A 27,249-nucleotide genomic window follows, 5' to 3' on the forward strand; every position below is an offset into this window, starting at 1 on the left:
TCTAATTGTCAGCCTGTCTTGCTGTTGTCTTACTTCCAGCTGAGAGATTTTCCTGGCCGGTATCTCCCTTGGAAAGTCTTTTTTTGTGCAATCTTTTATTATTTTTGTTCCAAGAATCAGAGTTACATGCTCTCAACTTTTGTGTTGTATTTCAACTACTTTATATTACAGATAGCACAGCTTTAACCAAGAGCATTTGGCATCACAAACATTTGTTTCATCCTCCTGCTGCTTCTCCGGCATGAAAAAAAAAAAATTGTGCAGGCATAGCCTGTGGTTTTTATACACTGAGCGTGGAGCAGTAAGCTAGCTATTTTTGTCATTCATGGATATTCACAGCTAGTGCTATTCTTGTAAGCAGCAGTTGAAATCATCCCCTTACAATTCCTAGCAAGAAAGTAGGTCAAACTGGGTCAGAATAAAGTTTTGTTTGTTTTTCTTCCTTTTGACAAGGACCTGTCTTTAACAGCAGCAGCAGGATCGAAAGATTCGAACAGATATAGAGTTACCTGGTATTCTTCTGATACTCTCAGTCAGCCTGTGTATGTCTGTCTACACAGACATAAAATTTATATAAATGTTTGTATGTTTACCCTCATCTGTATGTGGTTAGTGTTCTTATATCTAGACCATGGTATTCACTAATGGATTTTTTCTTTGTGAATATCTCAAGTCTTTGTGAACACATTTGTTTTTGACCTAAAAGTATATATTGTATGGAAGTCTGTTATGCAAATACGTTGCTTGAATTTTGATATTTGTTATTTCAAACAGATTCCCATTAGCATGTTACTTTCACTTGTTATTTATGTAGCATATCTGTGGGAGGTCTCTATTCCCAAGGTCTGAAAATGCTTTTCAAAAAACCTGCAGGAGTATATAACTTATTGCAAGAAATACTGAGTCATGCTCTGTTGCATTCGTTGTCCATACCAATGTGTGTTCTAAGACATGGCAATCCGCTGGCAATGTTCAAATCACGGGTCTGGAAAGGGAAGGAGTTTACCTTCTTACATTGATAAATAATCAGGATTTTTTTCTTTTGCCGCTCAGCTCCCTCCAAGATAGTACTCCTAATCTGGTTTACTGTTCATCCACAAAGCGTTATTTCAGTCTGCATATTGCCAGTGCATATGCTATTGCTATGCAGGTGGAAAACTAGCTCCTGATGTTTTCCTAAATTATCTGGTCACTTTCCAAGATGTTTCAACTGAAATCTACATGCTTTTTCCATTCCAATGTTTAAATCCCATTTATAGGGAGTTTATAATATGGCTATATTGTTGCATGGGATGTGCTATTTTCACAGAAAAAAAGTTTGAAGCTGTTATGGTTGTCTGATCAAGAGGTGTTTCAGATAAAAGCATTCTTTATTTCTGTGCATTTTAGAAATATTCTTTCTACAGGGCATTAGATAATCTTAAATTCTTATGAATAGAAAAGCAATAAGCTAACTTTAAAAAAAAATCTATTGTCAAAGGATAATATAAGACAAATTTTCATTTTCTGTTTGATTTCAAAGCTGACCTCTAGTGGTTATAGAACAGAACAGTTGTAAGATTTGTTTCCTATAGTCTATTTTTTTAATATTACTGTCTTTGAGATGTGAATAGTTTCCTGAAAAAGACATTCAAAATTATGAATATGAATTATCCACAGACATCTCTAACTTGATGCCACTGATTTCATATCAGTAAAGGAAGCTACTCTATATAATGAACTACAGCAGCTGTAGCTGGTCAGATCTCCTATTTCATAAAAAAAAAAAAAAATGAACGATATCTATTTCATTCACAGTGTTTATTGCATCTACATTGCTTCTGAATCTGAGAATATTTTAGGAGGGCCATATTCAGATGCTTAAGGCTAGAAATCTAGTCTAGTCAAAAATGTATATTGCATCCAAGCTGAAAAAAAAAGAGCTTGATTTTGATGCTCAGGTCCTGTTCGACCTTGAAATTAAGGTTATAGCAACCATAGCTTAAGACCCTAAAAGTTGTTTTAATTCTAAGCTGAATGCACATTGGATGCTGGAAATCAGGTTTTTAATATGGAGAAGGAAGACATGACTACTTGAGTTCTCAAGATATAGTGAGATATGAGTTCTCAAACAGGAAACTAACAAAAAACAACTACTTCTTTTCTAATCGTGTTTAAAAATTTGGCAGCAATGAAATCTAGCATAGCATGTGCCACTATGGCTGTCAAAACCACCTAGTTACCAGAGGGAGAGACAAAGCTCCCAATGTTACCTTCACAGAACTGGTGTGACTGTCATACTGCTTTGTAGGGCAGCAGGAAGATAACAGCTAAGGCCTCAGGTGGCAGCTGGTTTCCCTCTAAGTAAAAATGGAGCAATCATAGTAGCAGCACACTTTTTAAAGGCAAATTTCTCTGCACCCATGCTTTTTGCTTCAATATTACAAATATAAGGCTTCATATGATATTGAATTTCATTTGATATTTTTAGCAAACTGCGGGTCTGGCAATGAATACTTCCTGCCATTCTCTTTCATTCCTTTTGGCTCTTTATTCAGAGAATTTGATCGTATTTCAAGTGGGTTTTAATGAAGATTGCTGACAGTTTTCTGTTGTCCTCCTCTAAGGTTTACTATTAACAAAGCCCAAAACTGTGGGCATAACTTAGAGGAGCAGATGTAGAGGATATTACATTCTTGCCTGATAATAAGAGTCTCCATACACTTTCTTAAAGTTTATTTTGTCACTCCTTTGGGAACTAGCACAGTTCCTTTAAGATGAGGAGTATTTGAAACAGGTGTAAATAAAGACAGACTGCCTCACTTGATTTGTGACCTAGGGAAAAATTATCTCTGGACTCCATGAATTATGTGTGCAAATTCAAAGGAAAAAATTGCCTCTGAATAGTCTGAGGAGATTTTGGGTTGAGATAACCTCAGTCAGAATCAGTAACAGCTGTTACCTTCCCAGTTACTGTTTCTTGATAAATGATGACTTGAAGAGTTTATTTACAGAACTGGCTGCTGAAACAGGCTGACAGTTTGGGCTGCAAAAAAAACAGGTTCCAGGAATACTTTAATCAAAACAAGAAAGGTGAGAAGGGCATCTCCCTGGTTTCAGCTTATTGTTGATGAATACTGGCCTAATTCAGATAACTCTGGAGTTCTGACTAGTAATTCTGTATTACAGCATAGTATTTAAAATTATTTTTAGTAATTGATGGTTGAAAAGAGTGTAATATATTAAATTCTGTTTTAGACCCAAATCAGAAAATGCATGGATATTTGCAAAATCAAATGCAGTACAAGCCATTGGGGTGATGTCATTTGGTAAGTCTTTTTTTTGTATTTTCAGTCTTCAACTGTAAAAAAAATTGATTTTTTTTTAACCTAGAAATTGTGTATTTTTAACTGTACTTTTTTATTATATATATTCATGTTAAGCTTGTTTATGGAAAGCTGGAATTGATTTTTGTATTATCCATAGGTGAACTTAGTTGTTAGACTTTAAGACATTACAACAATCTGTTGTCCATCCTGCCATAGAAGCTGTTGCTGCTGTAGCAGAGATAGCAGTGTGGCACATGTGAATCTAGTTTATAGTTCATATTTTAAAGCACCTGTATCGGTAATGCTAGTCTAATCCCTAAACTGGGAAGCCTATGATCAGTCTGCATTTTCTTGGGTAAACTGTAACAGAAAGGTATTGAACTGAGATGCATACATTCACTATAGAGTGAGGCCTTATAGAGTGCCTGTCTCCTCCCATTTCCAACAATGAACCATTCAGATGAGTTTCAACTCACCTCCGTTATCGTCATTGTAAAACCCATTCTGCCTGGGGGACATTGTATCTCACTTCTTGTTAATGCTGTAATATGAGGCCTCCCTATGTTTGATGCTGTCTAAAATGGATGTCATAGGATGTCTGAAAGTAGCAAATGGTTCTGTGGATTTGAAAGAATCTCTGAAGTGCTATTGGGTTCTCGCGCAAAAGAGCAGAAAGAACTCTAAGTGGAATGCAGATATGGATAGGGGAGTGGGAAGAAACAACATGGCATTTTAGGGTAATGTAATCAGAATCATCCCAGGATGAATATGAACCTGCATCAAATCAATTAAGTAAAAGTTCAAGCCATTTATCTTTGGTATTCAGTGCAGATTTAATATTCATATTTAATAATAAATGGTATCAAACTGCGCTGTCTCCCCTACCTTAGAATATATTTATTTTATGTGTATGTGCATGAATTCATATATTTGCTTTAAATGTCATGTGTGTTTCAGCATTCATCTGCCACCATAACAGCTTTTTAATATATGGCTCTCTTGAAGAACGCACGTTAAACAACTGGTCTCGAATCACACATGTGTCTGTCTCCCTTGCTGTTGTTATCAGTGTACTATTTGCTGCATGTGGGTACATGACTTTTACAGGATACACGGAAGGTAAACTGCTCAATCCCTCAATTTTGGTGCTTTCTATAGTCATTACACTTAATTTGAGTTCTAATACCTTAGTATGATCTTGGCATTTTTACATCTACCGTGGACAGAAACAGCTAGGACAGACATTCCTTGTAGTTACCCATAAACCAAAACAAGATACAAAGATGTCAGCTATATGCTAATAGGTGTCAGATTCCCAAGTGGAAGCCTGAAAATCCCCTTTGAATGTTTCCATATCCAAATACTTATGAGGACTAAACACCTGTAACTTAGCGACGTGGTCCTTTAACAAAGAGAGCAGGAAGAAGAAACACTTGCTTTGATTTTTGTTTTAGGGTGCCTGGATACACATTTCCGTACATTCTTCTGTATCTTCTCCTGTCTGTGCAAATATAGCATCCTAGCTCTGACTTAAAGATACTTTCTATCATTACAACAGCCATTTTAGTGTAACTAATGCTATTGTCATGTCTCTGTGTATGTGTGTATGTATATTAATGTAATATATAAATAGCATGTACTGATAATTATACTATTTTATGTGATTTTGTTTAAAAAGAAATGGAAAAAGTGCTTTTGGAAGAAAATGCATTATATTGTTCAGCACATTAGTTCCTCAAGGAAAAATATACATTGCATAAACAATCAGCTTTTCTGTTATAGTGCTGTTCCAAATTGTGGGAGAATGCTTCTGAGCTGTTTTCCTTTTGTAAAGAAAAGCAGCATTTAGCTGAGAACAGAGGAATTGTGGGGTGGGGGTTACTAGTTGATCTGTTCTCCTTTTTTCCTCCTTCCAGTACTGTTTGTACAGCCTAATTTGCTGGCCTAGACACAACTGTAGGCAGACTAAGTGCAAACTGGCTTGAGATATTTCAAATATAGAGAGTGCTGACTGCAGCTATCCCTCAACATATGATTCTACTGTAGACAGGTTCCATCTTACCTTCTGAATCTCCTGTCAAAATCTTCAAGATATCTTCTCTGAAGCACATCCTATTCCTTCTTCAGTGCCATTGTGATCCTGAAAGTGGTAAATCATAAGACAGTATAATAAACAGGTAGAAAAGATGTGGTACATCACCTGACTACTATCTTGCGGTTTTTCTTGTGCCTGATGGATCATGATTCCAGATTCTTTGCTGTAACCACTAAACAAGATGATCTAAATTCTCTTGCAATGCTTTAGTTGCTAGACATAAAAAGATTTACTGCTTAATAATCCATATATATTTATAATGGGCTTTCAGGGTCAGAATATTTGAAAATCTTCATTGCAGCTTACCAGCTATGATTAGATAGTATCAGGGAGATGCAATTATTCAGAGGTAACTCCCTGGCCTTCCTAGTATTAACTGTTCTTGTTAGATGACTTACATTCTAAATTAAATATTTTATATACGAGCTTTCTCTGTCCTGTACTGAGTTAAAAACCAGCATTTCATATGAAATAGATGCTAAGGGGAGGACAGCATATATATTAAAATATATTAAAATATTTTTGAAAGATAAATACTACTTCAAATAAAAACACTGCTAACAGCAAGTTAAGATGAAAATTCCTCCTGAACATAACTTGACTGTAACTAGACTTTCGTGATGTATCAGGAAAGGGGAACAGAAAGTCTCAATTACTCTAGTGACTCCATTAACTTACACTTCAATTTGCAAATGAGATGAGTTCAAACTAATCAATGTTTTGCTATGCCTCAGGAGATATATTTGAAAACTACTGTAGAGATGACAACCTTGCTACATTTGGGAGGTTTTGTTATGGAGTTACTGTAATTTTGACCTTCCCCCTTGAATGTTTTGTGACCAGAGAGGTAAGCATTTATTACGTTCTCCCTTTAACAATGTTGATATTATTAATAATGTGAGAACATTATTAATACATGTTGTGGCTGAAGTCAATGGCTGATCTGTAATAAATATCAACAGATACTATTCTGCTGATGCAATGAATATGAGGGTACTATTTGTACTGTTGAGATTCTGGTAATATTATGTTACACTAATTATAATGTTACCTAATATATTAACAACAGCTATAAAGTCTGCATAAAATTCCATTTTTGGTATAAATGTTACTGTTGTCATTATGTTGAATAGCTAAAAATTACACATTAACCATGCTTACTAGCTTTTCTGGGTGAAAGTATCTCTAGGAAATCCATCTGTTCAATCAGTGGTTGCAAGTGGTTTTGTTCTGTAGCAGGAAAATGAGAGGAAAATAAATCCTGCAGATATAACTAAGCCAGTATTGAAAGTGTTCTGCAATTTTAGTAATGCTTTCTATGAGTTATTTTTGGAAGCAGATGATGTTTTCTTGAAGCAAGATTCAAAGTTCAGTGAGTATATTCTCACCCACTCTTTTGGCTTCCTAATGTTAGAAAATTTGTTATAAGCTGGCTGTTAAAATAAAGCGCAAATTCAAGGTTTAAAACTGTGGTTCTGTTTCAGGTGATTGCCAATGTGTTTTTCCATGGGAACCTCTCAACCGTTTTCCATATTGTTGTGACAGTAATTATCATTGCTGTGGCAACTGGTGTATCGTTAGTGTATGATTGCCTTGGAATAGTTTTAGAGCTGAATGTAAGTGAACCTGCATACTCTTCTATTTAATAAATCACTTTTTTTTTTTATAAAAGATAACTCAGAAAAATCTGTAGCTCTACTGAAAATCTTATGCAATTCAGCATAGTACTCAGATAGAAGTGTTAGCAGAAAAAAAAGGAATTGTTCAGTGGTTGTAAATAGTGTAATTGAAGAAAGAAGTTTTAACAAAGGAAATAATTAAAAATCTAATCTACATTTATTCTAAACTTCATTTGTAATATACATCATTTGTAATATTTTACCTCCGATTTCATGTCAGCTATTTTTAATAAATAAATCAGATGTGAAAAATATAGTTAGAAGGTGGAGAAGACTTTAAGTGCAGCCTTTCTTTATGGAATTATTTTAGAATTGGCTTCTTACATCCCTGCCCATGCATTCAATGACAATTTCAAGCCATGTATTGCACACTTACCTGAAACTGATGGAACAAAAGTGAGGGACTTATTCTTTACACTATGTGATACATGTAAGTACGTGTACATTGCTCTGAACCACAATGCAGTTTATCTGCCAACTGAGCAGTAATAAGTGATTCTGTAGCAATGATTTAGCAGAACATGCTTGGACTAATATTATAGAACCAGCCTGAATATTCAGATAAGCTATCCAATTATCCTCTATCTGAAATAATTATCTACATAGTTTCCTCTGAGTTAATTCTTTCCAAATTATAGCTGTCTCAAAATAAACAGTGGTCCACTTGGTTTGGTTTCTTATTCATGGTAACTGTTGGTAATTTCCATTATTTTTCTTTCCTTTTTTTTCCACTGCAAGTGCAGAAAAATTGCATGTGTGTATATATACACCAATAAAATTATGTATATTTGTGCATCCATATGTGCCTATTTGGGCCAAATATCTGAATGTTGGTATAATGAACCTATTTAACTGTGTGCGCACATATATGTCTATATGTGACTTGAAAAAGAAAATTTTCTATTTAGCAATACTGGAAAAGGCCTCTATTATCCAGCTTTACTGTTGCGTCAGTCTATTCGTGGCTATTTACAAATTCAGATTTTTGTTCTTCAGGTCTAAATATACATGCTTACAAGGGTTTTCTTGTTGTTTCCCACACACAGGGAGTACTGAGTGCTACCCCACTTGTTTTTATCATCCCAACAGCGTGTTATCTAAGGCTGTCCAAAGAGCGGTGGAACCATTCGGATAACCTCATATCCTGCCTGATTCTTGTTATTGGTGGCCTAGTGATGACAGTTGGGTTTGTTTTGACTCTTTTGCATCCCCAGGAATGTAGCCATGGAAAAGAAATGTTCTACTGCTTCTCTAGTAATGTTTCTTTTCACAACAGTACACTTCCCCCTTAGGTAACACACCAATCTGAATGAGATCAGGTGTGTCTTCCACCAAGCCATATAGTCCAGTTTAAAGGTGCCTGGAACAAAGATTTTGTTTTCCTGTGCACCAATAATTTTAATCTGTATAACCGTATTTATATACTTTATGTTGCCATCCTTTTTCTGATTAAAAACTTAGCTTTTAACTGTTGAAACAAATTCTCAAAGGTGCCTTGCAGCAGACATTACTTGCTTGACTTGCAAACCTTCCAAAAAAGCTTAATTTATGTTAGTGCGTCACCAGTGCAGTTTAAAAATTATAGGTGAAATGTGTAGGAATGTAAACTCTTCCCATGTTTCATTGCTTTTATTAATTTTCCTTAATTTTTATTAATTTTGTAATGATTAAATGTATATTTATTAGCATACCATATTATGTTTTTTTTTTAAGTCCTGAAAAAGAGTATGTCTGGCTCTCTGTCTTGAACTTGTGTGGTTAAATTGAAAAAACAAACAAACAAACAAAACTAATTCTGTATTTGATTTTGCAATAACTGTTCTTTAGTGCTGAAAGCATCCCTTGTACTGGCTTTCCAGTTAAGGGCAATTTTGTATTATAACTGAACTGTAACTGATATAATCCAGCTGTAATTGTTACAATTATTGGTTTTCTTATTAAAAGATTTTGCATGAATCTGCCCATATATGTGAATTTTAAAAGATTGAGGTAAAAATTCTTTGTAGAAATTCTAAGATTGATAGAGAAGAAAATGATATGCGTAACAATCACAGCTTGACTTTTATGTTCATAACCTTACTTAGTTCTGAAACTATCCTGTAGCACTGATACACACCAGGCATGTGCAGCTTGAGCTTGTTTGGGAGGCTGAGGGTTGTTTTATGAGGGTGGATTTTTATTTTTTTATTTTTTTCCTCTTTCCCCCTGTGTTGTAAAGCTGTTTGAGAGAAATGGTAGTGCAATTCTTTAATTTCCCTACCTAGAGTCAGCTTTGAGGGTGATGCTTCATCTGCTGTCCAGGCACCTGCTACTGTTAACAGAATATTTTTCACTAGTTTAGATGGAGTGCAATAGCTCATTTGGTCTTAGATGTGTGAGTAGTCACTGAATATGTTCCCTTCCTTCCACATGAAATGGAGTTAAACTTAGTTAATACTTCCTCATGATAGCTGCTGAAGTTGTTTCTGATAAATCAGAAAAGACTTGTGAGCTTTTCTGTTATTCTGATTCTTTTAATTTCTTTTGCTTGAAGTATGTTACCTTGTTTAAAGTATTAATTGTAATCCTTGCTTTTAAGCATGAGTCAGTGGAATAATCTGTAGGATGCATTGTAGTATTGCCTCTTCAACTTAAGATTCTACTGAGTCTATCTTGATATTAATTCACATTTACCATTTTTTTTTATGATGGGTGAGACTTTCTATGTCTTATTAACTTAGAAATGAAGATTTAAAGAACTTGGTTTTTGATGCTTTGTAACCTGAAAAGTGTAAAGGCTGAGGTAGTAATGGTCAGTTAAATGTTTGTGTTGCTGGTAAAGCTTCTTTTACTCTTAAATTTCTTTTGCCAAAACTAATTGCATTCATTTCACCATATAATCATTGATGGCTCACTGATTTTCAATCATAAACTTGCCAGATGAAGGTGAGACTCTTCCAGATATAAGTATACTGTAAGAAGAGAAGTCAGACATTATGGATGCCAGAAGTTACTTGACAGCAGTTTGGCTAATGGCTTTACAGAAGCTATGGGTCCTTCCTTTCTGATACTGTTAGTGTAACTTTTCTTTATTGAAACTGCAAATAATAACCTCCTATATCCTTTCTTACGACCTAGGAGGTCTGAATAAAGAAATAAGCACCTTTTTATTGTCACAATAAAGCTTGTAATAGTCATAACGTTTTTTGGAAACAAATAAAACTCCCAAAGACAGAGTTGTAGCTATCATCAAAGGAAGTACATAAAGCATTTAAGGATATATATATTTAATAAAAAGAAGTCTTAAATATGACAGCACAGAAATCCAAATGCAGTAGTAAAGAAGGATTTAACCTTAAAAGGAAGCACGATGCCAAAGAAAGTTCAACTACCTTAAAGAATTACTAGTTGAACATACTTAATTTTAGCTTCCAAAACTCGTCTTTCTTTAACTAAGCAAATAAGGCAAAAGCAGCAATTTATACAAGCTGCCAGCTTTAACGGAGCTCACTGAGAATGAACGAAAGCTAGTTACAAAAACTAGTTACAGCTTGTGTTGTACAGTTGGACAGACTTTGCACTGAAGAGTATGCTTCAGCTTTGTAGTTACAACACTGGTTCATTGGTAAGCTAGAGGCTTTTAGCAGAGTTTATTTACCAAATAAATCACAACCTCTTGTTTGGCTCAGTATATTTCTTTTTTTTTTTGGCTTCTTAGTAGTGCAAACTGTTCATTCTAGTTTTGTCAAATTCATTGGGATCTCACAACTATCATAGTACTTCAAACATCCAGAAATGCACTGTGCGCAGAAGTGGACGGAGTGCTGGCAATATCCTCAAATCCAAACATGCTGCAGTGACAGGTCTTCATTGGAGTCCAGGCAGAGGAAGAACAGCAAAGTTCCACAAGCATGCACAAGCAGGGTTTTCACATCAAAAGCTGATAGTATTACTCACTATTTCTTCCGAATTCCTTCTTTCCAGCTAAGAAGGCATTTCAGGACACCAGATGTACTATTGCCATTCCTATGGGAGCTGCACAGACAGTTTCTTACTTTCTAGAACAGTCTGCATCTTATTAATTGCAGACATTTTCAAAATATTTTCTACTGAAGTCTTGGCAGATGGCCAAACCCCATATATTACCAGGGACTCCCTAGAAATGGAATTTTCCTTCCTCCACAAGTTTTTCTGTGGAGGGGGCAAAATGGAGTAGGTTTGCTAAATGGACACTATTCTACGTATATTTTTCACAGTTTTTATCTCATCACACACATTAACTGGATCTGATAGGGAAAGGATTTAACTATTTAGTATTTGTGACAAGCAAACAAAAATGTAGTGTGAGTTTGTAATTCGACTCTGTGTCTGGTGTGAACACTGAATAGAAGGTAGAGAGAAAATGCAAAAGTGATAGATTGAACAAATGTATTGTAAGTACAAAACATGAGACTGAACACATTCCCATAGCAGGAAGGAGGAAGAACTCCTTTCTTGTGGAGTAAAACAAGCACAACGCACAGAAGGCTTATTTTTATAGTAGATCTGTTACAAGGACTTCTAATTAAAAAAAAAAAAAAAAAAAAAACCTTCTTGAGTTCTGGTCTGTAACAACATTTGTTTGGATTTTTTTAGAATTGGCTAACAATTCTAAAATTCTAAATTCTACTAACAAGGATTTGAATTTAGGCCAGTGAAGGAAATAAGTTTTTCAGTTTGTCATTCGATGCTTTATTGTAATTATAATTTACATTCAGCTAATGACCTCAAGCACTATGGAATGGCTTTGAAAATAAATCTGATTGCTAAATGGCTGGATTGGAAATACCAATTGATTAGGTAGAAGAAGGGCATAGCTTCTGTCTTCACTGCTAGGTGAAATGCAATGCTTTAGGCACAGTTTATTTTGGTCATTATGGAGGCCTCTATGGACATGTGCTCAATTTTTTTTATGGAGGCCTCTATGGACATGTGCTCAATTTTTTTTTATGAATATTAGGTTTGTGTGGTGGTGATAATGGAAGATTTTTTTTCCAGTATCAGACTGTTTACCAAATTCTGCTGTATTTACAATCTGTATAGTACATTAGCAGAGAATGTGAAATGCACCAAAACTTAATTTAGTTTGTTGAAGTTGTATTTAATCTGAGACGGAACAGCTGAAAATGGCTCCATGTCTTCCATTTGCAAAGCTGAACTTCTGTAATAACTTCAGATAACCTACCCTTTATTTTCACTTCAAAATAATTAATATTATCTTCTGGGTACTGTTCTGTCAATTGTTATCACAGATATAATGAGTAACTTTTTTATTTTCTGAACATCTAATTTTTCTGTTAAGTGTTCTGGAGCAGTTCAGCAAGGTACAAAGAAAAAAATCCTTTTTTTTTTTTTGAATGATAGAGGCAGAATTGAAGATCATCTATAGGATGGTATAAATAATGGGAACAATATTGCATGTAGAAAACCGATCAGTGCTGAAAGTTTTTGCTCATTTAGTAGTCTACCCACAGTTGTATATTGATACCCTGTACGCGTCTTGACTTTTATGTACATAATGTTCCTTGCAAGTGCTAGAGTGAGGGCAAGTGAAGCAGGCCTCTTGTTGCAGGGAAGATGTGACGAAGAAAATAAGATGTGCAAGGTCTTCAGCAAATAAGTTAAATAGAAAAAATCCTAGAAGTCCTATTTCTTGACCTCAGGACACAGGTAGTAGTATCCTACTGTCCTTGCTAAAATAAGGTCCACCCCAGGTCTTGATGGGTTCGTTGCTTAAAGTTGCCTGTTTGGAAGTTAGGTTCTGCAGTGAAAACAAGTGAATTGAACTTTCCTTGCCAGCTATGTAGTTTGAACTGATGATGGAGTAGAGCAGGGGCTGCAGCTGTTTACATGCGCAGCATCCCCTCTCAGTCATTTCTCAATCTGAACTTGCCGCTGATAATTTTTTTTTAATTTAGGTTCAGCTACAAAAGCGGTGGAAGTCAATGGCATGATACAGATTTCTTCCTCATAATTGCCCCCCTCAGCCCTGTTTTCCTGGTCTTTTGCATTCGGTGGTTTATAGGGCACTGTAATAGGAAAAGACCATAGGAGAGATTGAGCTGGATCAGCGTTCTGACTTTTCAAGCAGAGACAGGACAGCGTGGAAAGTTTTAATTGGGGCATGATATAGCTGCTGATCCTGCAGATGCATTGAAGACCCATGCCATTATACTTCAAAGGGTATTTACTCATTTTGAAAGTGGACAAGAGACCCTATTTTATTCCTTTTGCACATGCAAAATACAGAAGAAAAAAAAAGATTATTTTTAATTCAGAACTGATACTGCTATCTGCTTTCTGGAAATGTCTGATCTTGTATTGCCTAAAAATACAAGTCTAAGACTTGTAAAGAAACAAGTCTGCTTGCTGTAAACAAATTCAAGCTTTTGGAATTGATTTAGTCACCTCTGTCTACTCTGGAGTTCACTGCAGCTATTGATGAAAAAGTCAGGGAAAAGCAGAAAGCAAGGAAACTTGAAACTAATCTTTGACTTTGGCATCGCCTATGTTGTTAAACCTCAGCTGAATGCAGATATTGATATAAGCATTTAAAATGCAAGTCTTCTTTAACAGATAGGAATAATGTACCCTCTAATACACACAACTTGATCTATAATAGTAAAGAACTGGGTACTTCGCTGTAAAAGGTTCCCTGAGTTCTGTTTCATGCTACATTCTGTTATTAATTGCTTGTAATCAGTTCTCACCTCTTTTATTAGGATGCAGTTCTTCCTTATATGGACATTCACTTGTGAATTATTTTCTTGGAAGACTGACACTTGTAGAGTCTTCTGAGAGGCCGTAAGCCGTGTAAACATTGGAACTAAAGCAGGATGCAAAAAGAAAAACATTCTGAAACATTAGTAGGACATCAAAAGAGGAGCTTTCTGGAACTGAGGAAGGAACTTCATTGAAAATGTGCAAGTACTCCCAACTGATGGTTAATGCTTCCAAGCTAGAGCCAAAAATCAAAATTAAAAAAAAAAAAAAAAAGCTATAGTTATAGTTGCTTGTTATTGTACTGTTAGATGTAAGCTGGGAACTCTCTTGGGACTCAGTATTTAGCAATGTAAACTGCATTTCACTAGACTACATTTTAAGTTGCTGAGATTAGAATGTTTTATAAATTTTTGCTTTTGATTATGTTTAGGAATTTGTGCAACAGCTTCTAGCCATTTCCTGTAATAAGTGAGATGTTTTGTGATCATGCCAGTGTAGAACTATAAAACATCAAAGTCCATGGCTAGTGCCAGTAGGCACTAGGCAGGGTGTCATAGGACTGGTACGAGCTAATGAGGAATACCAGTATGACCCTAGAGAAAGAAGTTACTAGTGTGAAAAAATGAATAAAACTAGGTACAATCAGACAACTAAACAAAGTTGTGTTAGAAAGTAATAATAACTTCCCAATGATGATAAATAAAATGTTATTTACATATTTTTCCTTGTAGTATACCTACCCCCTTTAGGAAAAAAGAGCATAAAATAAACCTTTAAACTGCTGTTTTGTTGATGCGAAAATATCTTCAGTGGAATGTTAAAGGAATTGCAGAAGCATTTCTGTTTGTTATTCCAGGATCTTCACTTCTGGACTAACTCTACTATCAGTAATCTTATAAATTAAACTCTGTATCAATGCTCTTGGGATTCCCACAAATTACTGATAAGTATTAAGAATTCATTTTGATCCAGACTAACAACTTGATTTTTTTCTCCTCTATGAAGTGCTAATGTTTGTTGAAGTATTAAGCATGTTTCAGTTCTGAAATATTCATGAACAGTAGCCTTCTGTGTGCTCTTTTACTTAGACTTAAATTTTTGTGAGCCTCTGCAGAGCTCTAGAGTATCAATCCTGAGCATACATAGTTAGCTAAAAATGCAGAAGCAGTCCAATTTACTTCACCATGAACAAAGTAAGCACATGTTTAAGTATTGGAATAGTGTAGGAATCAAGATTTTATTCTGACAAGTTTACTGTGAAATATTAAAGGTTATATAGAGTATACCCTCACTGAGTACAATATTGTGGACAAAGCAATTTTGGTATATGAATAAATAATTCAATTGGTATTTGTGACAATTCAGTCGTTCAAAGCATGTTAATAGAGCACCATTTTATATCTATGTCTTGAAGGCTGTACCTTCAGTTTGGTAGTTAAATTAATTTTTATTTAAATTGATATTTTAAAAGTATTTTGGCTCATTATACGTGTGTGAGATATTTAATATGTTTGTCAAAAGAGTGGGAAAGAAGTGGTAAGGTTCAAATTCTCTCTTCTAAAGTTGACTCCTTACAGGATGATTCAAACTGCACATAACTTACAATCTTTACCAGACAGTGAGTGCAGCTTTTACAAAACATTTAAAGTGTAAAATTAAGAAAATATTTAGTCATCTGGGGAGATGGAGAAGAGAAGAAGGCCACAGATTTGCTAATCTAGGCTCCTAACATGGGACCTTGTTATCTAGTCCTGGAGGAAATATCAGGCTTTCTCCTTCTGGAATGGAGTTGGGAGAAAGACAAGGAAAGCAGATTCTACTGTATCCTTTCCTTGATAGGAGAAAGGGGTGAGTAGGAAGTTATGATGATACATTTGGGGCTGAAGTTCTGTCTTTGTAGATTTCTCTGCAACTCTTTCCGGCAGTATCTGAAAATCTGCAAGAAATAAAAGATGGCAGTGATACTTCTTTCCTTGCTGACAAGAGTTGTGGTAGGGATGACACACGGTACGTTAAGATGAAAACGCTGGCCAAGTTGCTTTCATTTTCAATGTGCTTTAGAAACCTTTTCAGCTTAAAACATCATTGTGACAGTCTTATCTCAACCTGTGTGGGGAGCAGCTATTTTAACCTTTCCAACACATCTCCTCTAAAACCTTCTATTATTAGATGAACTCTGTTGTTTTCTCCAGTATAATCATAATGCATTACTCATAGGAACTTCTAATAAATATTTAACAAAATAAATGTTAAATTAATACAGACAGATATTTATCTAGGTGTTACTGGCAGTTGGGAAATCTAGTAGTTTCAGAAACAGACCAGCAGATGGTGCTCAAAAATTGATCACAGCATAACAGAGTTGTGATGACAGTTTCAATTTATTTATTTATTTATTTTGTTCTTTATAGAACTTAAATGGGAAAGTGAATAAGGGTGGAAGAACAGAATATCCAACCCTTCCCAGAAATCGCTTTCTGAATTCTTGTTGGTTTTACTTCTAACAATAATTATTGTTTTTAATTTCATTATTTATCTTATTAGATTACTTAATTTTAGTTCACATATTAACAGTTTTATCTTAAAAATCCAGATTTTTTTTTAATAATAGAACTAAGATGTAGTTCTAACCTTGTAGATTGAAAAGTAATTATAATGATTTTTGGAGGGATGATTGACACCTGCAGATGATAGCTGAATTTTGGCGGGGCGGGGGAGGTAGATGGGCAGTTAAGATGCAAAGATATATCAGTAATCTGAGGAGCCTTGGGAATATTATACACAAAATATTAACCATAGAACATTCTCCAAATCAGAAAATTCAGTGCTTATTTCATGTTCACAAACAAAACATCAGCCTGTGCTAAAATAGCATTACAGCAAACTTAACATGCTCAGTCATCCTGTTAACTCCCCGTCTAAGGCTGTGACAACCTGTTGATGTGCTATATTCAAGGTGCTGTGAATGATATGGCCAGGTACTTTGAAAGTTGGCAGTTTTGCAGTCCCTGCTTTCTTGCATATTTCACTCGCAGACACCTTGATAAATATCCACTTCAGTTTATGCAACAGTGTGTGAAAAGGAACCTAACTTGGGAGTTTTGTTAAACCCCAACCAAGCTGTTTAGTCTGTTTTTAATTAAATGTATTGGCACATTAATGAGGCTGTTTTGTAAAAGTTTAACATTGGTGGTAACTGCCTTTAGGTAGCTGTACTGGAAAGAAGAGAGATTTGACAAGGAATCAAAAATGTGACAAATGGTATACTGGTGCTGGCATTTTGTGAAGGAAGGATGAATTTACCTGGCCTTTGGTAGAATAGGGATATATACAGTGCTAGCTTGCATATCAATGGAGATAAATGCAGAATTCACAATTGACATTACTTGTGAATGATATGGCAAGAAACACATTCTGGGTTGTATAAATGACAGGAAAACAGAAGTAGAATATGCATTACACAGGAGTTTAGGAAGCAAAATTGGTATGTGCGTGCACAAATATTCTTTGGAAAGTAGGAACAGCAATTTAGAAACAGGAAAAACTTGCAAAATAGATCATTTACACAGCATATAAATAAAACAGCTACCAGTCTTCATTTCCTGCTGCTAAGCCCATTGTTGTAGACTTGCTGTTAAAGGTGAACTTTTCATTTGTTTTTCAACAGATGCAGAAGGGAAAATACTAAAGATTTATCTGCTCTCTCTTAGGTTGTATGTAAAAGGAGAGGTATTAGTATAGGACCCTTAAAAAAGCATTTTCAAATCATCATAGCTCTTGTAATTGCTCTGTAACTCTCAGTACTTGGCACACAGGCAGCATTCATGAGAAATCTCTGCATGTAAAGTATTGTGCTCTAAATTGCTGAGGCTGCTGCATTTCCAGAAAAAAATAAATACGTTTACAAAATATACATCGTGATTCAATTCAAAACTGCTTAAGTGCACATACAATGTGATTTTAAGGGAACTTAAATATGGCGTAAGGTCTTTGATAGACTGAGAATGTCAGGCGAGTCCAAAATCACATATATAGAAACTGACTGACTGACTTCCAGTTATGCTGTACATGTGAATAGAAAAAGAAGTATTTCTGAAACTGCCAGTGTCACAATAATCCAGTTTGGAAGCTGTGTATGCTGTGACATCTCTTTGAACTCAAAACTGATCAAACGATTTTCTGCTCCTCGGTTCTTATTCTGCTGGCAGTTTCGGCTCCTAAATGTAGAACACGTCTCAAGTATAGGAATGAAGCTGTTTGTTCATGTTTTAGTGAGCAGGCAAGCATTGTAATAGGGTATATTGATTTTGTGGACTGCATGCATTACCTGGAGCTCCATGGCAGAGTTAAGGGAAAATAAAGCAAGTTATCTATATATAAAACTAGATTCTGTGAATGCAGCAATAGCTACCTTCCGTACTGCATATGATGTTAGAACTGCAGCTTATCTGCAGCTTGAAGTCAAGGCCATTTGTTAGAGCGCGTCTACCCTCATGCAAGATGTTCTGGGCATGTTCCTAGGGAAAAGTTCAGAAGCTCCTTTGGAAATAACAAGGATGATAGTGACTATTAAAGTTAAGCAAGGCCATAGATTTTTCTTTGTCATGCTGCCACGCTTTCGTGTTACTGATTTTTGAACTTTTGTTGCCTTGTTACTCTTGTTGCGTATGATGTTTACCGTACTCCATATAGTATCTGTTAGTCCTCTTATTCCAGTAAACACTGTTTAAAAGTCTTGTTTCCTGCTCTGAATGCATATGAGCCATCAGACATCTGCATTCAGCTTTGGCTAGGGGTGAGATCATTCTTCCCTGAAACTGTGTGCATATATTTGTTTTTGTTGATCTCATCTGCAGTAGACTGGGCCAGTTGGAAAACCAGCACGGATATGCTGAGTTGGAGCTCATGGGGCTGAATGTCGCAGAGTTCAGGCACACTGTAGTTGCTGACTGCTATTTTTCTGCGGACAGTAAGTGATCACTCTGGCAGACTCTGAAACCTCTGGTCACGTGCGGTGGACAGAGACAGCAGCAGGTTTGGTGCAGACCTATATAAGCCTGCATCCGAAGATTGCTTAGCATTTGTTTTGGTGAGATGCTTCTTCAGCAGGAAGCTATTTTCACCTGATGGTCATGGGCTACCTAACATACAGCGTCCCCTACACTAAATTGTCCCTTCAGGAAATTGCAGTATTAACTATCCACAAAAACTGCCTCTTGTGGTGGGTTACTAGGGCTTCAGAGAGCAGGATCTAGATCTTGGATCAGAGGCCAAATGGCACAGAACTGGTTACATCCACAATATGTACCTTTTGGCTCTTTATGTCCCCTGGACAAAATATGGTACTGTCATGGTTCTAGATATAGTTTGTGTGTGAGAGATTTTCATCTCAAAATATTTAAAATGATATGAAGGCTGTGCAGCAGTTCATAGGACTGGTAGACACTCATCGTATATGAAAACATGCAGATTAACACAGTCAAACCATGCCAGGAGCATTAAGCAGTGTTGATGAACAAAGGTGAAGGATTCAGTCTTGCTCCACATTTCTATATAATTCAGCAGTATAGATACAGTCTGCCTTATGACTGGAAGAGTCTGTGATAGATAATGAAATGTATATCAACAATATCAGTAGATGCCACTGTATCATCTACAATTTTCAGACAATGCCAGTATAAGCTAATAAGGACCAATATAGATGTATTTATTTGGTACCTACTTAATAAATAGACAAACTGAAATAAATCCCAGAATTATAGAAGTTTCTTGTTCTGCCTGTAGAGGGCATTCATACTGTTCAGTACATGATTCCTCTCCAGATGACAGTATTTTCAAAGCATTATTTATGGTTATCTCAGTTAAAGGTGAATGTATCAGGAGCTTTGTGATAGTTCTGAGTTAACTGAGCTTACCTGCCTTCTGTAAACACTCTGAGAACCCATAGATGGGTGCATATGAACAGCTGAAAAATGTGCTTTTGAGGATTTGCAAGAGATGGTCAGAAATTTTTCCAAGCAAAAATGTCATTTTGATTGCTCAACTAATTTATCATTTTAGTTGGAAAGTTTTAGAAAGATAGTATTATTGTTGTTATTAATTTCAAATCCTTTGCCCTTTAATATTTTTCCAATAATTTAGATCGTGCACAGTGATAAGCTCTTAAACTCCTTTTTGATAAAACTACAGAGCTTGCACTGAACATGCAGAGAGAGCAAAAGTTGCAAATAGGAAAACTTTGACATCGTGAATTAAGCTGGAGTGTAGAAAGATGTTTTATCTTCTAGGAACCAAGAAGCTTTAGAGGAAATAGATCAATATATCAGGACTGTTAATCTAAATATTCTTCAAAACATTTGTTTTAGATTTATCGAAGTGATTATTTTTGTTTTCTTGAAGAAAGAGCATGCCCTTTTGGGAGGCTCAGGAAGGATCTCCCCATCCTGGAAGTGGAGAAGGCAAGGAATGTAGACTAGCTGGAAGAACGGGTCTGATAAATGGTAGTCCAGTCCCATTGTATCACACAGTGGCAACTGTTGAACAAACACTGGCAGTGCAGTGTTAGTCTGCACAAGAGACAACTGAATCACAGAACACTAGAGATCCTCTTTGTGAGGTGCCAGGGGTAGAGATCAGTGTTAGAAAATTAGCAAAATTAGCAGTCTAGAATAGTTGAAAATGGAACTTTAAGAAACAGGAAAGAGAAGTTTTTGCCTTTTTTTTTTTTTTAATCCAAATACCTTTGGGCATTCACCCGTATTACAAGCCATAGAACAGTGTTCTAAGGAAGTTGGTTTTCATCAAGTCAAAGTGACTGAAGTATATCAGTGCGAATTCAGGGTACAAGGATGAAGATAAGGTGCTTGTCAGGAAAGTCATCCTTGGCAACAGCTGCACCTGCATTGCAGAACATGCTATCGCCAGAACTGCAAAGTGAGGTTATAGCTCTGAATAATTCTTCTCCTAAAGGCTCAGTTTCCTTTCATGTAATAATCCAGCACATATTCATGAAACCAAGAGTGACTGAATGCTGTGTTCCAACTTCTAAGTGCCTGACAGCTCTCCCCTTGGATGCATATATTTCTGTAGTCTCTTTATACTGTCACGAGCTGCTTGACACACAGCTTTCTCCTCTGAACTCTCATCAGCTTTCTGACAAAGCTTATTGATTATTCCTTAGTGGAACTTACATAAATATTTAAGTGCAATCACTGCAGATGGTGTGCTAAGACTTGCTGCTCTCTATCATATTTTATATACAGAGGCCTTTCTGCTTATTCACACTTACAGTAAAATAGTTTGAGCCTTAACAATTTGAAAAGTGAGTAGGGTTACGACGATTGCCAGGTGCAAGAAATTCAGGAAAGTTTTCTTACTGGCTGACAGAGATCTTTCTGTAGCTTCCCCCTTCCTTACAATGGCCTCTACACTATTGCAGTAATTAGGCTCATGATGTTTATTACATGTATCTATGCATGGGAATGCAAAAAAATTTGGCATAAATCTGCCAGGTCAGATGTTGCTACAGAGATTAAGTTGCAATAGTTACCTGACTTTTGTATGCCTCTGGGTAGAGATAGGGTGGATAGGAGGTGTTGGAACTTGCTGCTTGTTTTAGATTTGGCAGGGGACTCTAACCATCTTATTATTCCTCTTTTCTGTTTCATGTACTTCAGATTAAACACAAGTACTATTCAAGCAGGGCCTGCTCTTGAGGTAGATCCTGAAGCAGACAAGGAGTCTAATTTCTAACAAGTGGGAAAAGGCATTACCACCCCCCTTCTTTTACCCCCAGTTACATGGTGACAATTTTTTTAAAATTTAATAGGTTAGATTATAATTCCGCCATTCCGAATAGGTCCCCTTTTGTTTTTTTTGTCATGCTTGCTATGTTACATTGAGGCTGGACTTAACAGATGCTGAGATGACTTCTATAAATCAGTAAAATCACTGTGTTTTTTCTTTGGACAAGGTGAAGCTGTGGATAGTTTTTTTGGTCTTGATGAGACTTCTCAAGTAAAAATAAACTGTATGCAAAAATTAGAACGTATACTACAATGAGGTTCTAAGATTTTACTGTAATTTAAAGCATGCCTTTTTTTCATACCTTGCCTTTACCAAACACTAATTTTCTCGTTCACTAAATTAAATCCTTTCTGTTAATCTGTAACCAAAGTAGGCTGTTTGCAGATGAAATGCTACAGTTCTAATCAGATTGCTGTCTACTATGGCATTTTGCAATATGTGATACTCTGGTATCTGGTGCAACCTGGAGAGATCTCTGGAAAGGCAGGTTTGCTGGATAAACACAAGGAGTAAGTTGTGTTGCACTGAAGGATTTAAGAAATATTATTCCACTTTCTTCTGTAAATTCTAAGTTTTACTGGAGAAACAAAAGTTTTTGTGACTCCTTGACTATTAGAATACATCACATTCACTTTTATTGTTTGCTTCGTTTTCAACAGAACATATCGTTTTGTCTCATTTGCAATTCATAAGCATCGTATTAACTGAATAAACATTCAGTTATTCAGGTTAATTATCAGTGGTTTAAGTCTTTAAACTGCCATTTACTTTTTGTCAGCTACAAATGTATTCTGTAACAGATATAATTTTCATAATGAAGGGCTAAACATATTTTATTGAAAAACATGGACAAAAATAATTTAATTACACATTCAGTAACTCCAACCAAAAAATAAAGTAGTCTCGGTAATTAGAAATTTAGCTGCCTCTGCTATTTCAGTTCAAAGGATCTAAATTCAGATTCACTACCTCAGGTTTACATCAGAATGATAGCTGCTTGATGAAGCAATATTACTTTGCTTCTGTTCTCTCCATACAGTAAGACACTAACAAATCCAATCTCCTGACTCAGACAGTTGATCAAAGTCGTGGGTGTGCACTCCTTGAGGAGTATCAGCATGCACATTAAGCTCTCTGACTCTTGATATATAATATAACTATTATATTATAATAGTTGCTGAATTCACATTTCATTTTTTTTTAGTGCATTCTGCATGTTTTTAATCAGGAGCATGTGAATTGAAAAAGGTGACTTGAAAAAGTTTTTTTCTTTTTTAAATAGTTTATTTGCTAGAAATGATGACAAATAGTTATATATCTAGTTTAATAGTCAATCTGATCTAGAGAGAACTGAGCAACTTGGGGTTTCACTATGCAAGGTTAACCATCTTTCCAGCCCCAAACCGTTATTTTTACTTGCCATGAAACTTCCTGTACATTCAGAAAGAGTTAACCATGTCATCTAGCCTTGCTGGACACTCTTATCTCTTGATTCTCTCCCTCTCATCTCAGTCTTCATATTTTATACTAAAAAATATAACGTTTCCTTTCAATGGTGATAATCGCAATCTACATTTTAAAACAATTTCCTTCTGCACTCACAGGAATCTATCTCCTCTGCTCCTGTGCAGCTTTATCTCCCTGTCCTTTTTCATTCACTTTAAATGTTTCAAAAATTTTCTGACCTTCAGCCAATGATTTTCTAAAGTGCATCTTGAATTTCTTAAAACAGGTTATGCTGCAGGTTTCTGTCCGTAAAGTCAAAAGAGTTAGTTCACTTGAAAAATGTTTGTGTACCTTAACCCAAATTGATACCAGGCTGACCAGAGTCTACAGCTGCTCATTTCTCAAATGCAGTTTCAGAAACATCAAAATCAAAAAAGTGTAAAACATTTAGGGTAACTATATTTTCCAATTTCCTCCTGCTTCCACATCTGGGCAGCTCCACGTTGTTTCAATCTTTTCTCTTTACCTGCTTGGCCTAAATAGACTCTGATGCCTTTAATTAGCGTATGCATGTGTATCTTTGTGAATCTTAGCCTGGAATGAAGACAAAGAACTTGTACCTGACTATAATGGCCTGGATTTTAAGGTCCAGCCAGGTGAGTAAGCATTTACTATTCTGCTAGGGAGAGAGAAACACCTCCTTTTACCTATGCCACCGCTTTCACACACACTGGTCTTAGAGCTGTTAATAAAGCCGTTTGGCATGGCCACTTCACATTGAGCTTCTAAAGTCAGTACTCAAGTAAGCCATTCAGCAGAGCTGTAATTTGCCTTGTAACACCACCAAACTGCCTTTGCCAGCTCATTGAATGCCTGATGCATGAAAGGTGTGGTGCCTTACAATGAAAAAATAAGACTGAAGGCAAAATCTTGAAATAATAATTATAGCAGGTTCAAAGAAACCACAGACGTATAATACGCCTTTACTTTTATTAAAAATGAGTCCTTTCTCTTTTAAAGTCAGACATCCAAATATAACTAAAGAACCTCAAAATATAAGAATGGTTTTGGTATGTCAGACCAAAGGTCTTATCTAGCCTGGTATCCTGTCTCAAGCAATGTCCAAAAATGGATGTTGAGGGAATACTGTAAATGAAGGAAAGCATATTTAACTCCTATCATACAGCGATCTGTAGTTCAGGAACTTCCTGAGCCAGGGAGGGAGCTTTGTGTTTAATAACTCTTAATGGATTTCTCCTCCATCAACTTGTCTGGTCTTCTCCAGGAAGAGATAGGGAAGATAAAAATGGCACTCTTTTTATTTTCTATCCCTTTTTCCTGGGAAAAGCATTGGCCCTATTCCACAAAGTCAGAAATAGCTATTATACTATTATAGCAGCTGAGTTGCCTGAGGCTTTGGTATACAATGACAATGGGAATTTCACATCTCCTGACAGAAACGTGTGACACATGGGAGCTGCACATTTGTCATGGAGTGGGGCTGACCGATGCATTCAAAATCTTTGTTCTATTTTTGTTTGTTTGTTTGTTTATTCTAAAGGAAAAGGTTAAAAATAATTCTACCTTTAATGAGCTATTTAAAAGCTGAATCTTCAGATCTTTTAATTGTGCAATTGTACTGCTATGCAAAAAACATTGCACAGCCTTCTAAATCTGGTCTAATGCCCAAGTCAAACTGGCTGAGCTAAGGGCATTTCTGTTTGTTGGTTCTGTGTGGAGCTCTAGCTCTAGCCTAGCTTGTTCCCTTTTCAAAATTTTACTTTATTTTTAATGAAAATATCTGGACAATTTCTTGCAACATTTGTCTCTGAGTACACAGTACTTAACTAGGGTGGATTAATAGATGTTAATGTACAGTAAAAGGCAATATAAACTGCTACAAGTGAACACAGTAATTAGCATGTGAGAATTCTGAGCCTTGTTAGATTGTTTTTATGCCACAGTACGCAGAACAAAACCAAACATTGTTTGGTCTTTTTTAACACTTGACTGTTTCAAGATATGAACAAAACTTCCCAGGCTGTGCCATACTGAGTGGGTAGAAAGCAGTGACTTCATGATAGCAATTTGGAGGGAGAGAAGAATGAATTAACGGTGACTTTGATTTCCATGGTGTATGGACATAACAAATCAAAAAAAATCAAAAAATAGGAAAACTAGTGCTAGTAAATGCTCCCTATATTTCTTATATAAATTAAACTTAACCACAACTTAACTGCTCACATTAGAAGCATTTCAAAATGCTAAATTTTATCAAGTGCTGCACTTTAATGAACCAATAGCAAATATGTATGCATTCAAGTTATATTTTTATGCAATATACACAAAGGTTAGATAGCTCAGTCCACATCACCAAGGACTTACTGTTTTTGTGTGAGAGTACTTGGCTGTTTAATTACCATCTTTATGGTATTTATTTGGTATACATACTGGTGCATACATACCAGAGAGTATACTTGAGCTACACTTGAGCTCTCCTGTCCTGTGCACTACTGCTAAGGTAGCCAAAGAGATACAGGATATAGCTTTCTCCAGGAAACCTGGCTCCGAAAATGAGTTGTTAGCCCCTGCTGAGCTTCACACAGCTGCTGGTTTCAAACTGTCCTCAACATGCCTGCTCAAGCTGCATTGACTACACATGGATGCTCACTAATAAGGTACTTCTGTAAGAAGACACTGGCAAACAGCAGAAAAGAAAGAGTCAAAATAGCTTGGAAGCTGAAATGACTTGAAATTATTTACGCAAATTCTTGGTCTTGGATCAGTAATAATTTTCAGCTGAAAACCTCAAAGAATTTCTGTAGACAATGTTTCAGCTCCCTCTTATGAGGTAAATACTAAACATTAAGCCAAATTCAGCAGTACACAGCCTTGAGTTCCTGTCCGTGTTCATTCTTGCTTCTTATAATCATAGTGATAAATGATATACCTGGAAAATGTCTTTGAAAGGGCTGTGGGAATTTTCACAGTTGGTAAACTCTGGCAGGTACTCTAACTAAAACCTTTGTATAAGTTTCTGCTCTTGACTTTTATTCAAACATTTATTGGAAAAACAAACAAACAAACAGCTTTCTGAAAGTTTAGAGCACTAATAATAGTTAGATCAAAAGTGGCGTATGTGCCTACAGCGTGACTTCAGTAGAACTTAGTGCAGCATGGTGTTCTCGAAACTGCAACTATCTGAAGGAGGGGTGAGCTTTTTTTTTTTTTTTTTGACAAATAGAGTTCTCCAGGTCCCTAGAATTCAATGGATGTTCATAGGTGACTGAAGTTTTCTTGGCTTTGTGCTGAACATCTCAGTACCATCATGTATTTAAAATAGAGAAGGTAGGGACTGTCCTTTGGAGCCCTGCTGGGGGTCCGTGCCAGCAGTGGGTCCCTAGTGCATACCTGGTTAAGCCCGCTGTGCACAGAGCAGAGGGACTTCTGCTGTTAGCATTTCAGGGGAGGAGGGCCTCACCCCTCTCTCCTCCTGATTTATTAGTTTGCCTAGTCATAGCATACATTTCGTAACATCTCAGAGAGCTGGGTATTTAACTCCCTCTGCATGCTTCAAAGGCGTCTAAATGTATGGCACTGGATTCTACCAAAATGTATGCAATACCTTGGAGGATGGACAGAAAGCGTGAGACCTGTAGAGTTACCAGGTTGGTTCTGAGGGAGCTGGCTAGAACACTGAGAGATACAAGTTTGTGCAGCATACTACTTCTCCTGTGCTAACGTATCCTGCTTTCAGGACCTAAGATAACTCCTCTACTTACAGCTTATTTATGTTATATATGAATCTCTGTTGAAGAAATTCCCCAATCTTTTTTGAATCTAAGTGTATTTTTCTCATAGGAAAAGACTGTTTCTTGTAGTTTTGTTTTATGATATAGTAAGACTTAAGCTAATGCATTACTAATTACTTGAACAAATATTATGAATGCATTTTTTTCCAAAGGTGTTTTTCTTCATAAATATGTCTTAGTGTTTAGACTTTACAGACTTCAATGTTAAGGATTTTTGCATGGCATACTTTCCTAGTTATATGTGAACATCCATAATTTGTAAATTTGTTGTATGATGCCAATTTAGTGAACTTGTATTTTCTTCTAAACTCTAGGTAAGCTTAACATTTAAATTCACTCTTATCTGTAAATTGCAACTATTT

General features: G+C 36.0%; 1 protein-coding gene across 4 annotated transcripts in view; it reads left to right on the forward strand.

Moving 5' to 3' along the window:
* SLC38A11 (solute carrier family 38 member 11) overlaps positions 1-9,248 on the forward strand; it is a 22,101-nt gene extending 12,853 nt beyond the window's left edge. For 2 of the 4 annotated variants that reach the window (XM_040561294.1, XM_040561295.1), the window contains exons 7-11: positions 3,238-3,308; positions 4,266-4,427; positions 6,138-6,250; positions 6,888-7,019; positions 8,129-9,248. In XM_040561294.1, coding sequence (XP_040417228.1) covers positions 3,238-3,308; positions 4,266-4,427; positions 6,138-6,250; positions 6,888-7,019; positions 8,129-8,374 — 724 coding nt within the window. In that variant the 3' untranslated portion in view covers positions 8,375-9,248. The remainder of the gene's footprint in view (positions 1-3,237; positions 3,309-4,265; positions 4,428-6,137; positions 6,251-6,887; positions 7,020-8,128) is intronic. The other 2 variants (XM_040561291.1, XM_040561292.1) reach the window with 1 other exon arrangement.
* Positions 9,249-27,249: the final 18,001 nt, after the last annotated feature.

Source organism: Cygnus olor, chromosome 6, assembly GCF_009769625.2.
Source record: "Cygnus olor isolate bCygOlo1 chromosome 6, bCygOlo1.pri.v2, whole genome shotgun sequence".
Lineage (NCBI taxonomy): Eukaryota > Metazoa > Chordata > Aves > Anseriformes > Anatidae > Cygnus > Cygnus olor.